The 16,236-nt window shown below is 42.8% G+C and overlaps 1 protein-coding gene across 1 annotated transcript in view; it reads right to left on the reverse strand.

Moving 5' to 3' along the window:
* Positions 1-780: 780 nt before the first annotated feature.
* LOC105505467 (disrupted in schizophrenia 1 protein) overlaps positions 781-16,236 on the reverse strand; it is a 263,501-nt gene continuing 248,045 nt past the window's right edge. The window contains exon 10 of the mRNA XM_011933299.1: positions 781-1,460. Coding sequence (XP_011788689.1) covers positions 1,396-1,460 — 65 coding nt within the window. The 3' untranslated portion in view covers positions 781-1,395. The remainder of the gene's footprint in view (positions 1,461-16,236) is intronic.

A 16,236-nucleotide genomic window follows, 5' to 3' on the forward strand; every position in this document is an offset into this window, starting at 1 on the left:
GAAGGAAGGAAGGAAGGAAGGAAGGAAAGAAAAGGAAACCAAGGCGTGTCTACTGCCAACCACGTGAATGCTTTACATATGGTATTTAAATTAACACACCAGCTGGGGAGGTAGGTACCCTTCCTTCAGTTATATAGCTAAAACAAAACAAAACAAAACAAAACAGACAAACAAACAAACAAACAAAACTGAAGGTGAGTGCTTACCTGAGGTTAGGCAGTTTATATTTGGGAGAGCTGCAATTTAAATGGGCGTCTCTTTATCAATACCCATGTGCTTATGGCTACAACTTGCTGCCCAATAACCTAATGTATGGTGTGTGCTGTGCTGATGGCTACAAAATGGCAGCTGCAGTTGAGATCAAGACAGATGTGCCAGAAATCTCTCCCAAACACACGGGAGAAGAGGAAGGCCAGACTCAGAGCAGAGCACCTGACTCAGGTACAAGCTCTCCTCATCCTGCTCACCTCTGCTAATCACCTGTGTCATAGATTCTCCCCAAGTCTAGGAGCATGGGAAGCAGGGAAAGATCAATCAGGGGGTTATAGGACTTCTTTCCAAGGATGAGAATAAATCCTGTAATGCCTTTCTTACCCTGAAGAGTAGGACTCTGCAAGGCAGGCCCTCTCAACATCTCTTAAGGGAAAAGCAGCATTTTAGCTCACGACAGTGTCCTAGCAGACAAAGGCTTAAGGCACAGCCTATCTAAAGAGTTACTTTACAAATTCCAAAATAGTAGCAAAATAGTCTCCATAAAACTAAATGACTTCCAGGGAAGAAAGCGCATATTCCACTCTAGTACTTGTTGCCTTAATTAGGAACAGATTCTGATGACTGGGATTTATTTTCCTAAGCACACATCCACAAAAGCCAGAAACATTTTGTCATGCTGCTGCATCCCTGACATTTCTCAAAGACGAATTCCTAATTGGGTTTTAAAAAAAAACAACCAGAAATTTTCATGCTGATTTTGATTCAGGATTCAAAACAGAACCTAAGACGTGCATTTCTATATTATTCCAAACCATGTATAAACTGCCTTAAAATCCTGAAGACTCCCTTCAAACACTAAAGTTTAAAAGGGAAAAACAGACTAAGAAATGAATTCTGAATTTAATGTAGCAAAGAAGATTCTTCTCTTTCTTATGGAACATGAAAACTATCCAGTGATCTCTCCAAGACACTTTTAAACACCTTAATCTACTTACTTTTTAAAAGACAAGATGAGGGCTGGCATCTGCTCTTTCGCTTATGGGGTTCAACAGGCTTTTTTTGTGTCTTTCTTTGTTAATTTATTAGAGAAATTGGCGAGCCTTTTTCATTGATTTAACTAAATTTTGTTATAATAAAGAATCTAGATGTGCCACGGAGTCTGAAATACAGAAATTATTATCCTTACCTGCACAGTTTATCCTTAAGTGTTTCCATGTACTTCATAGTATTTTCCTTCACACTGGTTTCTGGGGGAAAAATGGAAATCCAAAGTGAATGCAATTGCAGTTACAATTGAACAAAAACCATTCAACTAAAAGCTCAAAGCCAAAGGACTGAGGTCAAGCCACTAGTAATCATAACATTCTATATTTGGAAAACATTCAAATCCATTGGAGTGGCTGCCTGAAGTCATGAGTTGGGGAGGATTCTGGGCCTCTGAGTGTCTCTGCAGGAGAAAGTCAGAGGCTGGAGCAACAGAGCTGAGCCAGCCTCACTGTAGTCTTTCAAAGGCAGCTCACTGATAGTCTATCACTGGACGACGTGTGCTCTGTCTCCTACCTTTCCCAACTGATAGCCATGGGCTCGGTTGTCCAATACAGGGAAAGAGAACCTGACAGTGTAATGATTCCCGTCCTACAGATCAACCAGAAGAGCCTCACTACAGGTAGAGGAGGATTGTGGACCCTTTCACTGAGAAACAAACAAAAACATGGGATTCTGCCAGTAACTAGAAAGCAATTGCTCAACCTCCAATGAGTGATGAGATCAGCTACTCTTTGAGATAAACTCAGTGCTTCCTAATTACCAAATGTTGAAGGAATGAATGATTGCTATGGTTCGACAGATCAAAGAGGCACTTTATGGATAAAAGAGATTTGATATACTTTGAACAAGTTCTCCCCTTTTGCTCATCTGAGGAATGAAGGTGCCTTCCTCTCAAGGTGATAACTAACAGACATGCACACCAAGTGCCTGGAATAACACCTGCAGCCAAGGGGTTTCTAGCAAACGGTGGCTGGAATGATCAATGATGCTGCCATGTCTATTATTAGTATTATTATCGTTATCGTGGGTTTTATCATTGTTTTTATTCCAACCGTTATTCTGAAGGATTATTTATGCCAAAGGGCTCATGTACTCTAAAGTTGGGGAATGTGGAAACACAGAAGCCAGGCTGCCCAGATTCACACTACTAGAGTGTCTGGGGATTCTTGGACTTCTATTTCAGTCAACATGTATGTGTAAGGTGAGGGACAGTGGAACTGGAAAAAGTACCCTGACATTCCTCATAAAGAAACTAAATATTTAGATGGAAATTAAAACAATTACACATTCTGGTTCATTAGTCCATAAAAGGTAAAAAGAGATATTTACACAATGAAAACAACTGTTTAAGTTGCTATCTTTTCTTACTGACTTATGCTTGTCTAACACACACACTTAGTTGTGCTAGCTGGAGCAATTATTGCAAGTTCCAAATGCCCCAACCAGAAACGCGTCTCTGTTTCACATGCCATACATATTTATGTGCCACACACTGTTCTAGGCATGTGGGATAGCTCGGTGGACAGAAGAGGTAGATTCCTGCTTCTGTAGTGCTTCCATTCTGGCAGCGAGGGATGCTAAAGAATAAACATAAAAATTCCATAGAACATTAGAAGGTGATAATGACAATAAGGATTTAAGGAGAAAAAAAAGACAGCAAGCGAAACGGGGCTGTAGAGTGGTCAGGAAAGGCATCACTGGGGAAATGACACTGCCTAAAAGTTTGCAGAGGGAGGGAAGAGGGAGTTGACAGGCATCCTGGGAAGAGTCGAAGTCATCCTGGGAAGGGGGAGTCAACAGGCATCCTGCGAATGGAGTAGGCAGTCTGAAGGCCCCAGGGCAGGAGCACAACTGTGTGCTCCAGCGAGTGTGGCCAGAGCCGAATGTTCCATGGGGAGAAAAGATGAAGGCAGAGAAACAACCCAGGTCCAATCACGCAGGCCACTGTGGTAAACTATAGTCTCAAAATGGCCACAGCAATATTTCTGGTACCACATACTCTTCCAGAACCTTGCTGCTCCCTATCAAGAAGTAAAGTATATTTCCCTCTTCTTGAATGTTGTCAGGCTGAGACTGCTCCAACCCACTGAGTATGATGGAAGGTATTCTGTAACTCTTCTGCGGCTAAAGTCCAGTTTCTGCCTGGCTTTCTGTCCTGGGAACCCAGCCACCATGTTGTGAGGAAGCCCAAGCCACATGGAGAGGCCCCGTGTAGGTGTTTCAGCTGAAAACCTGGGTGATGGTCTTAGACTACATCCAGCACCAATCTCCAGATATCTGAGTGAATGAGCTTTCAGGTAGTTAGTAACTTTGAGCCTGAGGGTTCCAGACACCACAGGATGGAGACAAGTCCCCCCACTGTAAGCTGTCTGAATTCCAGACTCACAGAATTTTGCACATAATAAATGGTGATGTTAAGTCATTAAGTTTGGGGATGTTTTGTTGCACAGCTCTAGTAACTAGAAGGCCACTGTCAGGATTTTAAGTGTTCTGAGTGGAATGGAAAAACACTGTAGAAGAAAAAAATGAGACTGACCTACAGCTACTATGTTGAGAGTACACCATAGGGGAGGATGAGGTGGAAGCAGAAAGACAGGGATGAGGTTAGTGCAATCATCCAGGAAAAGATGATGAGGATGTAGAGGAGGAAAAGTGGAATATTTTTCTCACCCATCACCAGGGTCACGGCTGACACCCCTATAACAAAAGACAGGTTAATAAGAGAAAGGCATGACAAATTTAAGTAACCAAAGTTTTATGTGATATAGGAGCCTTCAGAGATGAAGACCCCAAGATCCAGAGAAAACTGTCTATTTTTGTGCTTAGGTTCAATGAAGCATATGAAGAATGGACAGCTATGTAGAAACGTGATTGGACAAAAAGCATATGATCTAATGGTGATAAACTGGAGCTCAGCATGGCCTGTTTGTTCAGAATCTTCTTGGCCTCTGTGTAGCATTCCTTCCCTCCAGGTGAGGGGGCAGGGCAACTGTCACATAAGGGTCTTATGCCCACTTTTCAGGGAAGGCAACCAACAGAATCCTTTAAGATCAGCTCTCACACAGAAAGACAGCGGATGGTCAGGGTGACCTTTCTGCTTCTGCTGTTTTCTCAGTTTCCAAGGTGCTGTACTTTGTAATATCATGTTCTATCTCCCAACAGGGACTTAAACTAGTGCATTAGCAGGAGTTAGTGATCAGTGGGTAGATTTTAGATATATTTTAAAGGTAGAGACAATAGCTTTCCTAGTGGGTCAAATGTCGGGTGTGAGAAAAAGAAAAGTCGGCTGGGCGCGGTAGCTCACGCCTGTAATTCCAGCACTTTGGGAGGCCGAGGCAGGTGGATCACCTGAGGTCAGGAGTTCAAAACCAGCCTGGCCAACATGGTGAAACCCCATCTCTACTAAGAATACAAAAATTATCTGGGTGTGGTGGTGGGCACCTGTAATCCCAGCTACTCGGGAGGCTGAGACAGGAGAATCGTTTAACCTGGGAGGCGGAGGTTGCAGTGAGCTGAGATCACGCCGCTGCACTCCAGCCTGGGCAACAAAGAGCAAAATTCTGTTTCAAAAAAAAAGTCAAGAATGACTACAGATTTTTACCCTAAGCCACCAGAAAAAAACAGAAATTGCCATCAACTGAGATGGGAAGAATGAGAAGTGAAACTGGTTGGGGAGACAAGAATTTAGCTTTGGATTTGTTAAATTTGAGAAGTTTTTAGACATTCAGTGGAGATGTCAAGTGTGAGGTTGGATATCTGAGTCTGGAGTTTGGGAAAGTTCTGGAACAGAGACATTTGGGATTGGCATTTGAAGGAATAAGATGGGACAATATCACTGAGGAAGTGGGAGTAACTTAAGAAGCCCTTGCTAATCATAGGCAATGCACCATTTATATTGTGATAGCACCTTCCATCCAATGGACAAAAATGGACAGCACCCCCCGAGGAAAAGAAAGCCATATTCTTTTGTTTAAAAATAGTCTAGATGTCTATGAAGCTAATCACTTTGTTAAGAAACTGAATGCTAAGTACTTGCCTCATCTCAGTGTCTGAAGCACCAGTTGGTGATACGCTGGACCTGCACGAGAACTTCCAGGCAGAGCCATGGGCTTTTCTACTTGCCTGGAGCCTGCCATCTAAGGAGAATGCTATGCTGAACTATTACTTTCATTGGACCCAACCTATGTCCCAGCCAGACAGCCTAAAAGTACCTTGCACATATTCACTAAGTTGACTCACAACCTTCAAGACAGGCCAAGACTGTAGACAGGGAGTTTAGATTTTAAACTTCCTAAAAAATACACCCACAGACACAGTGACTGAGAATAGAGCTCACCTTTTCCTCTCTTCTTACTTCCCTCCTCTTCCTTTCTTCCCTACCATTTTAGGCCCGGTAGAGCAGGGACCTGTGAGAATGGTGATGGTACTAAGGCAAGGCTCCAAGAAGCAAAGAGGGCACTCAAGGAAATGCCGAATACAAAAGGAAATGCTACGAAACAAACAAGACCAGAGGACTGCAGGCCTCCTGATCAGGAAGAAGCAGGAACACATTAACTGCTTCTGTTTATTAAGGGAATCTGATATCCAGATTCAGGCCATGATATCAGAGTGGAATTCATACAATTAGTTTGATGAATCCAATTAAACAAAAACTTGGATTAACGGATTGATAATTAAATGCCATAAATCAGTAAACGCAGTAGAGTGCATGAAACAAACACACATCACACTACAGGAGTTAAATCTGGGTCCTCCTTCACGCAAGACCCTATACTTGGCACTAATTAAATATAAAAAGGACATAGCTTCCGGAGACACAGAGATAGCTGTGGGGCCAGCCTCTTTAACACTGATTTCTCACTGGAGTGCACAGCAACATTTTCCATAAATATTCATCATAACCAATAATCCAAAAATATCCCTATGAGTCTGATGGGAAAAAAAAAATAACCAACCTACCCAGTAACAGCTTTTTCAGTGTAAACACGGAAGTTGGAAGGTAGAAGATGTCAACACGGAAGTAGAAGAATGTTAAGTGGGAGGAAGTCCAACTAGGTTTCAATGCGTTCTATCCCTTGCATAATAAAGGGACAGCAGTATTTGACATGAAAATAGCATGGGAAATGAGTAACACCCAGGCAGACTTGCTATCAGATTGAATGAACCAGTGACTTGAAGAAACTCCAGCCCCACCATCCTCAATTAATAAGGAAGACATGCTCAGATGGGGTCAGTATGATACGATCTCACCTTTGAAAATGGAATCCAAAGGGACCTCCCCAGTTTAGCATTAATGGCAGTTTGTCAAACATTAGCCATGTTATTGGAATTTTCTAAATTAACATTAAGTACCAAGTGAGACCTGGCCTACATTTACGAAAATAAGTCATCAGATTTCAAAGATCAATATTCAAGAATCTATTTAGATAAAATTAACTCCCACTTAGTAAAATCTTTCAGAAGGAAGATGTGAAAGACAAAGGAGAAATTTTAGAACTCTGAGAAATTTTCAAATAGCTAAGGTATTATGCTGTCTTCGAGTGAATGAAAGGACTTTTGTTCAGATAATTAAATCATGCATGAGGATAAAGAGGTAACATAATCCTGAAAAGACCCAGGAAAGTCAGCAATACCGGAAAATGGACCTGCAGCTGGAATATCTTGGCAGGTGGTATGGCATTAAATTGTTTCAGTTCTCGAAAGATGGTAGATTCTTTCTATGAAGTCCTACATGAGTGAAATTTCACACTGAAGGGCAAAATGGAAATACCAACCATGAACCCCTAAAACCTAGAGAGTTTTGTCTGCTCATGCACAAATGACACTGACTGTCACGTTGGAGACCCAGTGTGTGGACACACGTGATACCGATTTAGCTACCATTTTACCGAGCACTTTCTTTTGCAAGACCTGTTTTAAACACCTTATTCTAAACATGAACTAAATAACAGTATCAATGAAGCAGCTCTATCATTATCACCATTTTACAGTTGGTGAAATGGAGCAGCAGTAAGGTTCAAAGTCACACTGCCAGTGAGGGATAGTTCCAGAGCTCATTGTTACAAAACACATGACTTCAACTTTACATAACATGAGAGCAGTCAGTGCAAACTGAATGAATGCATGTGAAATCTCAGCACCAACAAAATGAAGCAGGTGTTCAAAGACAGTAAATTCAGGAGAGGCCAAAGGCTGTGCTGTAAAAAGTCAGAGTTATAAAGAGTACTGACCATTGCAAAGACAAGCCATCAATAAATGAAAACCTCATTGTCTGTGAAATGTAGGGAAGAATGCTAATAGTATATCAGCATAAAACAAATCAACATTGTGTAAATTAAGTTTATATATATACACAAACATACACATATATACACATATATGCATACATATAGATATGAAAGAGAATAGGCCAAGTTGATTTCAAAGTAGGTTGCAATGAGAAAATGATTAGTAACTTTCTAAAGCATATATCTACCCTGGCTCATTCTCCCCAGTGAGAGGTTAATTGTGTGATTTTACTAAAAGATTTTGATTTGCATGTATAAATGTATTTATTTGTAGCATTTCTCTGCTATTATCTATCTATGGTAGTTCTAGTTTAGCTAGAACTCTCAAGAGAGGACTTCTGAGTTCAACAGAATTCAGTCCTTCCCAGGCTTTTGACGACTCAATATAAATTCTCTAGATCCAGAGCCCAATAAATGCATCATTACCAAATTAGCAAGAGATTCATTTCTCATTGTCAGGGCATCGTTCAGTATGTTGTTGTTAATTCTCTGTCTCTTTTTCTCTGATGTTGATAAGACCTTTACGGATAGAAGGAAAATTATCAGATACGAGTCCTACAGATTTAAGAAGTGGTAACAGGGAAAGGGTTTCTCTTTGGAGTTACACCTGACTGTCATTCATATATTAATCTAATGTTTTTTCTTTTTCTCTTTTTTTTTGAAACAAGGTCTTGCTTTGTCACCCAGGCTAAAGCGCAGTGGCGTGATCACAGCTCACTGCAGGCTTGAACTCCTGGGCTCAAGTGATCTTCCCACCTCAATCTCTTGAATAGCTGAGACTTGAATACCTGAGACATGTGTGAGCCACTGTGCCCAGCTAATTTTTTTTTTTTTTAATTTTTTTGTAGAGATGAGGGCTCGCTTTGTTGCCCAGGCTGGTCTCGAACTTCTGGCCTCAAGCAGTCCTCTCACTTCTACTTCCCAAAGTACTGAGATTACAGGCGTGAGCCACCACACCCTGCCTCTAATGTTCCTTAAATGCCTACCACATGCCAGACTCCATGTTAGGCACTGGGCCCACAGAGGTGAATATCATGCTACCCACGGGCTTAAGAAAATCAGGCTTGGTAATAGAAAGAGTTGCATCATTAGATGACTAATAAAAGCAACAAGTTAGATTCCATAATAAAAGCAGCAGTTATGCTCGAAGCATCATGGAGGGAGATTTGGCCCAGCTTGAGGGGGTTTAAACGTGACTCCCTGAGGAAGTGACTGAGTTAGAGATCTTAAGGGATTTTCCATGCTAGCTGATGCAGGAGGAGGCATGGATAATCCAAAACAGCAGTTGCAGTAAAATAAGATTTGTGTTTTAGAATAGCAGGCATTTCATGTCATATCATTTTACCTTCCCAAGTATTTCCAAATCGTTTCCCTCCAAGCTTACTTTATGATTACTAGGTGTACTACATGATCCCATACCAAAGGAAGACGGAGTAGCTACAGGAAATCAGCCTGTCCGAAAGCACAGGCTCTGCGCTTCTACCACTGCCCTAATAGCCACACTTGAACGTGAAGGTAAGATTAACTCATTCTTCCAGCTTTTCACCTTTGAGTAACGTGAGTGAGAATGTTGAGTTATAGTAAGTAACTTCATGCTGGCAGAGGTACCCAAAGAACAGAGACTGAAAAAGTGTTTTCAGAACTGGCACATCATCCTGTGACTCAGTTGTCCATGAAAAAAGTAAAATCCATTATTCTGAACTATGTTGATGCCTCCGCTTCCACTGTTTTGTCCTGTGGGCTGGTGTGTGGCTGTTGCTTCTCAGCGAGTCAGCACCCCTCAGAGAGTTCTGCCCCATTGCCCTTGAACCCTGGAGCACATCTCAAAGACTTGTCTGTCTTGATACTCATGTAGGTAGACACAGCTCCTTGCTTAGACAGGGAGAGAGAGTGGGCAGGAAGAAGGAAAGGAGAAATGAGTAAGGAAGCTCCACCAGGTTTAAAAATGTTTGCTATGTGGCGAGTGCTTATAGTAGATAAAGCCCAGGTTCCAATTTTACCTGCTGTGCCTGTCACTAGTTAATTGGGTATCATCTAATATAGTAATTCTCACTTTCCCAGCTCAGACCTGCTCCTACATGCAATCTCCTGACGCCCTTGAAGCACACAGCCTAATAAATCAGCACGAGTCAATGACAAAAGAAAAACCAAATGCTTGCGGTATGGAAAGCAGGTCAGTAAAAAGCTAACACTATCAGTTCCAAGCAGGTTCACTTCACAGCCTCCCACTCACGTGCCCTTGTCAAATGCTTTTTCTAAATGGAAAGACAGGCTAACTTTTCTCAGCAATCCCTGCTGACAGCAGCAGGCATATCTGGGTTTGCTTTCTTGCTTTCTGGTGCATATAACTGAAAGAGTTGTGACCTGGAGATTAATTTACAGTATTTTAAAAATTGCTTAGAATGCCTATTTACTGCCTTACCTAGTAGTGTGCAACTGAGAATATGCAGTCTCATTCTTTGATTCTTTCTCCTATTATTTCCCTGAAACACAGGCATCACACACACACACACACACACACATTTTTTTTTTCATTCTTTTTGATTGACAGAAGAAAGAAAATTTGGGACTTTGTTTTAAAAGTGAAATACTTTCTTCTTAAACAACTTGTGTTTAAAACCAGCCCCAATCCACACTTGATCTTCTTAAGCTAGGAAAAGTGAGCTCACACTGAGTGCTGGCAGGATGCTTCATGTGCGTCATTATTTTGTTTAATTCTCACAATAACTCTCTAAATCCCTTTTGAGGATAAGGAGACTGAGGCTGCGAGAAGTTATTTCAAGGAGTAAATAAAAAATTCAGACCCACTTGGGTTTTATGCCAAACGTTCTGTTTTTACAAATACACAATATTGTTGCCCAGTTGTGATGAAACATAATTTATGAATTTCACTGAGGGAATTTCGCAAAAGGAAAGACTTTACTTTTCCCTCTAAAGCAGAGGCTTTTCATATGCAACTGTTAAAAGACACAAGAGCTTGTGGGTCTGATGGTTGGTTTGAGCTGTTGCTGTTGGGAGAGATGCTGGGGCACTAGCAGGAAGACGTAGTTTGTGCTCAGTGGCGAAAGATGGCACCCCCCGAAGGCAGCCAGATCTGGACTACGCGGTGTTTTCCAGGCTGGAGGTGCCCTCCTCAATTGCCTTACGAAGTTCCCAAGCAGCCAGCCCAAATACTACCTGCTCCTTACGCCGAAGGGATTTGGCAGGAAAAAGGCCAAATTGGCCACGCGGAGGCACAAAGTGAGGTCAGAACAACTTCCCATTTGACAAAAGCCTTTCGTTGGCTATGAGGTTCCAATCCTCACTCCATGCCTTACTCCCACACCAAAACACACACATGCTGTCCACATCCAGGCACTGGCCCTCACACCTATGTGGCCTCACTGTGCCTGACTGGGCACCTCTTGCTTATAAACATAGTTTCATTAGAGGCCAAAGATGCTAAGACAACGTGCCCCAGCTAGTAAGACACACACAGAGGTCTCCTCTCCTTTAATACGCGGGTGATAGATACGTGGGTGATGAACAAGTATGTGTAAAAAATTAACACAGGAAGGCCAGGCGCAGTGGCTCACGCCTGTAATCCCAGCAGGCATTTGGGAGGCCAAGACAGGTGGATAACGAGGTCAGAAGATCGAGACCATCCTGGCTAACATGGTGAAACCCCGTCTCTACTAAAAATACAAAAATTAGCTGGGCGTGGTGGCACGCGCCTGTTGTCCCAGCTACTTGGGAGACTGAGGCAGGAGAATCTCTTGAACCTGGGAGGTGGAGGTTGCAGTGAGCCGAGATCGCGCCACCACACTCCAGCCTGGGCGACAGAGTTGAGACTCCATCTCAAAAAGAAAAAAAGAAGATTACACAGGAAAAATACAAATGATTGAGTATCTGCTTCAATCTAGAATAGCACTTGGACATACCCAAGAGGGGGCCCTGCCATGGGCATCATGCTAGAGAACCCTCGCTTCTAGATTCCTCCAGACTGCCCCTTTGCATGGTGAGGCGGTCGCATGGCCAAAAGATTTGCCCTTTCAATTCTGCTCTGTGTTCTTGGTACTCAGAATTTCCTGCCCAAATGTCTCTGGGAGCACTTCTTCTTCTTCTTTTTTTTTTTTAATACTTTAAGTTCTGGGGTACATGTGCAGAACGTGCAGTTTTGTTTATTAGGTATACACGTGCCATGGTGTTTTGCTGCACCCATCAATCTGTCACCTACATTAGGTATTTCTCCTAAAGCTATCCCTCCCCTAGCCCCCCACCACCCGACAGACCCTGGTGTGTGATGCTCCCCTCCCTATGTCCATGTGTTCCCATTGTTCAACTCCCACTTAAGAGTGAGAACATGTGGTGTTTGGTTTTCTGTTTTTGTGATAGTTTGCTGAAAATGGTGGTTTCGAGCTTCATCCATCTCCCTGCAAAGGACATGCACTTATCCTTTTTTATGGCTGCATAGTATTCCATGGTGTATATGTGTCACATTTTCTTTATCCAGTCTGTCATTGATGGGCATTTGCGTTGGTTCCAAGTCTTTGCTATTGTGAATAGTGCCGCAATAAACATATGTGTGCATGTGTCTTTATAGCAGAATGATTTATAATCCTTTGGGTATATACTCAGTAATGGGATTGTTGGGTCAATGGTATTTCTAGTTCTAGATCCTTGAGGAATCGCCATGCTGTCTTCCACAATGGTTGAACTAATTTACACTCCCACCAACAGTGTCAAAGCATCCCTATTTCTCCACACCCTTTCCAGCATCTCTTGTTTCCTTTTTAATGATCGCCATTCTAACTGGCATGAGATGGTATCTCATTGTGATTTTGATTTGCATTTCTCTGATGACCAGTGATGATGGGCATTTTTTCATATGTCTGTTGGCTGTATAAATGTCTTCTTTTGAGAAGTGTCTGTTCATCTCCTTTGCCAACTTTTTGATGGGGTTGTTTTTTTCTGTTAAATTTGTTTAAGTTCTTTGTTGATTCTGAATATTAGCCCTTTGTCAGATGGATAGATTGCAAAAATTTTCTCCCATTCTGTAGGTTGCCTGTTCACGCTGATGATAGTTTCTTTTGCTGTGCAGAAGCTCTTCAGTGTAATTAAATCCCATTTGTCAATTTTGGCTTTTGTTGCCATTGCTTTTGGTGTTTTAGACATGAAGTCTTCGCCCATGCCTATGTCCTGAATGGTATTGACCAGGTTTTCTTCTAGGATTTTTATGGTCTTATGTTTAAGTCTTTGATCCATTTTGAGTTGATTTTTGTATAAGGTGTAAGGAATGGGTCCAGTTTCAGTTTTCTGCATATGGCTAGTTAGTTTTCCCAACACCATTTATTAAATAGGGAATCTTTTCCCCATTGCTTCTTTGTGTCAGGTTTGTCAAAGATCAGATGGTTGTAGATGTGTGGTGTTATTTCTGGGGCCCCTATTCTGCTCCATTGGTCTATATATCTGTTTTGGTACCAGTACCATGCTGTTTTGGTTACTGTAAGCTTGTAGCATAGTTTGAAGTCAGGTAGCGTGATGCTTCCAGTTTTGTTTTTCTTGCCCAGGATTGTCTTGGCTATGTGGGCTCTTTCTTGGTTCCATATGAAGTTTAAAGTTGTTTTTTCCAATTCTATAGAGAAAGTCAGTGGTAGTTTGACGGGGATAGCATTGAATCTATAAATTACTTTGGGCAGTATGGCCATTTTGACGATATTGCTTCTTCCTATCCATGAGCGTGGAATGTTTTTTCCATTTTTTTTGGTCCTCTCTTATTTCCTTGAGCAGTGGTTTGTAGTTCTCCTTGAAGAGGTCCTTCACATCCCTTGTTAGTTGTATTCCTAGATAATTTATTCTCTTTGTAGCAGTTATGAAAGGGAGTTCACTCATGATTTGGGTCTCTGTCTGTTATTGGTGCATTGGAATGCTTGTGATTTTTGCACATTTATTTTGTATCCTGAGACTTTGCTGAAGTTGCTTATCAGCTTAAGGAGATTTTGGGCTCAGACAATGGGGTTTTCTAAATATACAATCATGTCATCTGCAAACAGAGACAACTTGACTTCCTCTCTTCCTATTTGAGTACACTTTATTTCTTTCTCTTGCCTGATTGCCCTGGCCAGAACTTCCAATACTATGTTGAATAGGAGTGGTGAGAGAGGGCATCCTTGTCTTGTGTCGGTTTTCAAAGGGTATGCTTCCAGTTTTTGCCCATTCGGTATGATATTGGCTGTGGGATGGTCATAAATAGCTGCATTGATTGGATACCAGATCCAGATGCAACTTTGGACTCCTTCAGTTCTTTAGCCATTTTCTTTAGCCCCCACAAACCTGAAAGAGACTGACAGCTGGGAGTAGCTGCAGAAAGCAGACCCCTCCTTCCAGAAGAAGGATCTGGGTACTGCATCCAAGCCCCCACCGCAGAGCAGGTAGACAAAACTCAGACACACATGCTGGAGTGTCTGTGCATGAATCTGCAAGACAGTCATAGTGAGGGACAATAGAGATGTGTGAAAAATAGAGCTGGAGGCTGGGTTCAGGGGACCAGGGCTCTGGCACCTCTGCTTTCTGATAGAGTCCAAGGAATTCAAGCATTCTAAACTCATATCTGGTCTCCTAATCATTAATCATTAAGAAGTCATATTTGTGGCAGGGTGTGGTGGTTCACGCCTATAATCCCAGCACTTTGGGAGGCCGAAGCAGGTGGATTACCTGAGGTCAGGAGTTCAAGACCAGCCTCGTCAACATGGTGAAACCCCATCTCTAGTAAAAATACAAAAATTAGCCAGCTGTAGTGGCGTATGTCCATAGTCCCAGCTACTCAGGAGACTGAGGTAGGAGAATAGCTTGAACCCAGGATGTGGAGGTTGCAGTGAGCCAAGATTGCACCACTGTATTCCAGGTTGAGTGACAGAGCGAGAGCCTGTCTAAAAAAAAAAAGAAGTCATATTTGTCAAGTGTATTAATCATGCTCTTTTTCATTTTCAGTATTTTATGATGCTTTGACATCTTGGGGCCTTGCTGACTCTAGAGGGACTGCTCCTCCCAGGGTTATTTCTAGAAAGAGTAAACAACTCACATGTGAGCACACCCTTGCTAAGATAACCAAGCAATCCAGAACCCACACCTCCAACCACCTCCTGTACTGGGCTCTTACATGCTGGGCCACTATCCCTTGCCCCTGGCATCAGATAACTAGGGTTATCTGAAATTATTCAAACTAGCTAATCCCAAGCCTGGTTGCCCTGCCTTTCCCATTCCTTCTCACTGAAACTTCAGTAAAGACTCTTGCCCACATCTTCCCCCTCACTCTCTCTACCTCCTCACCAACCCTGGTGCATCCCCATGTGGCCTGGCATAGCATGGCATGTCCCAGCCCTTGGGAACTGTGAGTAACAAACTCTTTTCAACGGCAGCTGTCTCCTGATCAGTTGGTCTCACCATACCTGAATAATACATTTTAAAGCATCAAGGTAGGACAATAGAACATTTAGCCATTTACTAGGCTGATTTATCTCTGGAAATATGCAGATATATGGTATAGGGGCCTTAGGCTATATCACGGCCCCAGCCCCATATGTATTAGTGGTGAGCCTGCTTTTACCAATATCCACAGCTAATTCTAAAATGGACAAAGGAAGAAAAAAAGGCAAGCCTTCTTAGCTGTGAGCACAACATTATGAAGGGGCTGAATTTCAACCTTTTCAAAATAGTCCACAGGGAACATAATCCTTGATCTCCCACAAACCCCAGCAATGTGTGTTATGAGGCCCCCAGGCAGCACTTTCCTGGTAGAAGCAGGAAGGAGGCAATGCCAGGTGCTCACCACAAGGACCTATGGGCGGCTGGGAGTGTCCCTGCTGGTACAACTCAGAGTATTCAACCCAGTTCCCTGAAGCTAAAACGAGGCACCTCTGACCATGGCATTTTCTTTCTTTCTTTCTTTCTTTTTTTTCTAGACAGTCTCACTCTGTTGCCCAGGCTGGAATGCAGCGGTACAATCTTGGCTCACTGCAACCTCTGCCTCCCAGGTTTAAGTGATTCTCCTGCCTGGGCCTTTTGAGTAGCTGGGACTACAGGCATGTGCCACCATGCCCGGCTAATTTTTGTATTTTTAGTAGAGACGGACTTTCACCATATTAGCCACGGTGGTCTCAAACTCTTGACTTCGAATAATCTGCCCGCCTTGGCCTCCCAAAGTGCTGGGATTACAGGCGTGAGCCACTGCTCCTGGTCTGGCCATGCCATTTTCTGTTTCCACGCAGCACAGCTGGGAAATAGAGAAGGTTGAATGCAGAACTCTGATGGAAACTAGGAGTGCTGTCTTCTCCAGGGCCACCCAGCAGGTTCCCTGTTAGGGGAGGAGCCTACACCTCCCCTGCACCTTTTTATTCTTGTCTTTCTTCCCGGAAGTAGATCCCAGAAAAACCTGCTTGATACCCTGCACTGGCTTTCTCTGGATCTTGAATAAAATCCAAATCCTTCCCAAGACCTTCAGGTGCTGCAGGGTCAGCCTTGCTTGTTTGTTCTCTCTTTCCCTTGTCCCCTGGTTACCTCGTCCCCTGGTCCCCAGATCACAGGTCTGGTTTTCTCATCTCAACTGCAGGAGCTCTTTCCCCATCCTCTGTCTGGCACGCTCTGCTCTCTTCCTGTGGGGGCGGCACTTAGCCTTTAAGCTGCGTCTTTTTTTTTTTTTTTTTTTTTTTTT

The sequence above is a fragment of the Colobus angolensis genome, unplaced genomic scaffold, assembly GCF_000951035.1.
Source record: "Colobus angolensis palliatus isolate OR3802 unplaced genomic scaffold, Cang.pa_1.0 Scaffold126, whole genome shotgun sequence".
Classification (NCBI taxonomy): domain Eukaryota; kingdom Metazoa; phylum Chordata; class Mammalia; order Primates; family Cercopithecidae; genus Colobus; species Colobus angolensis.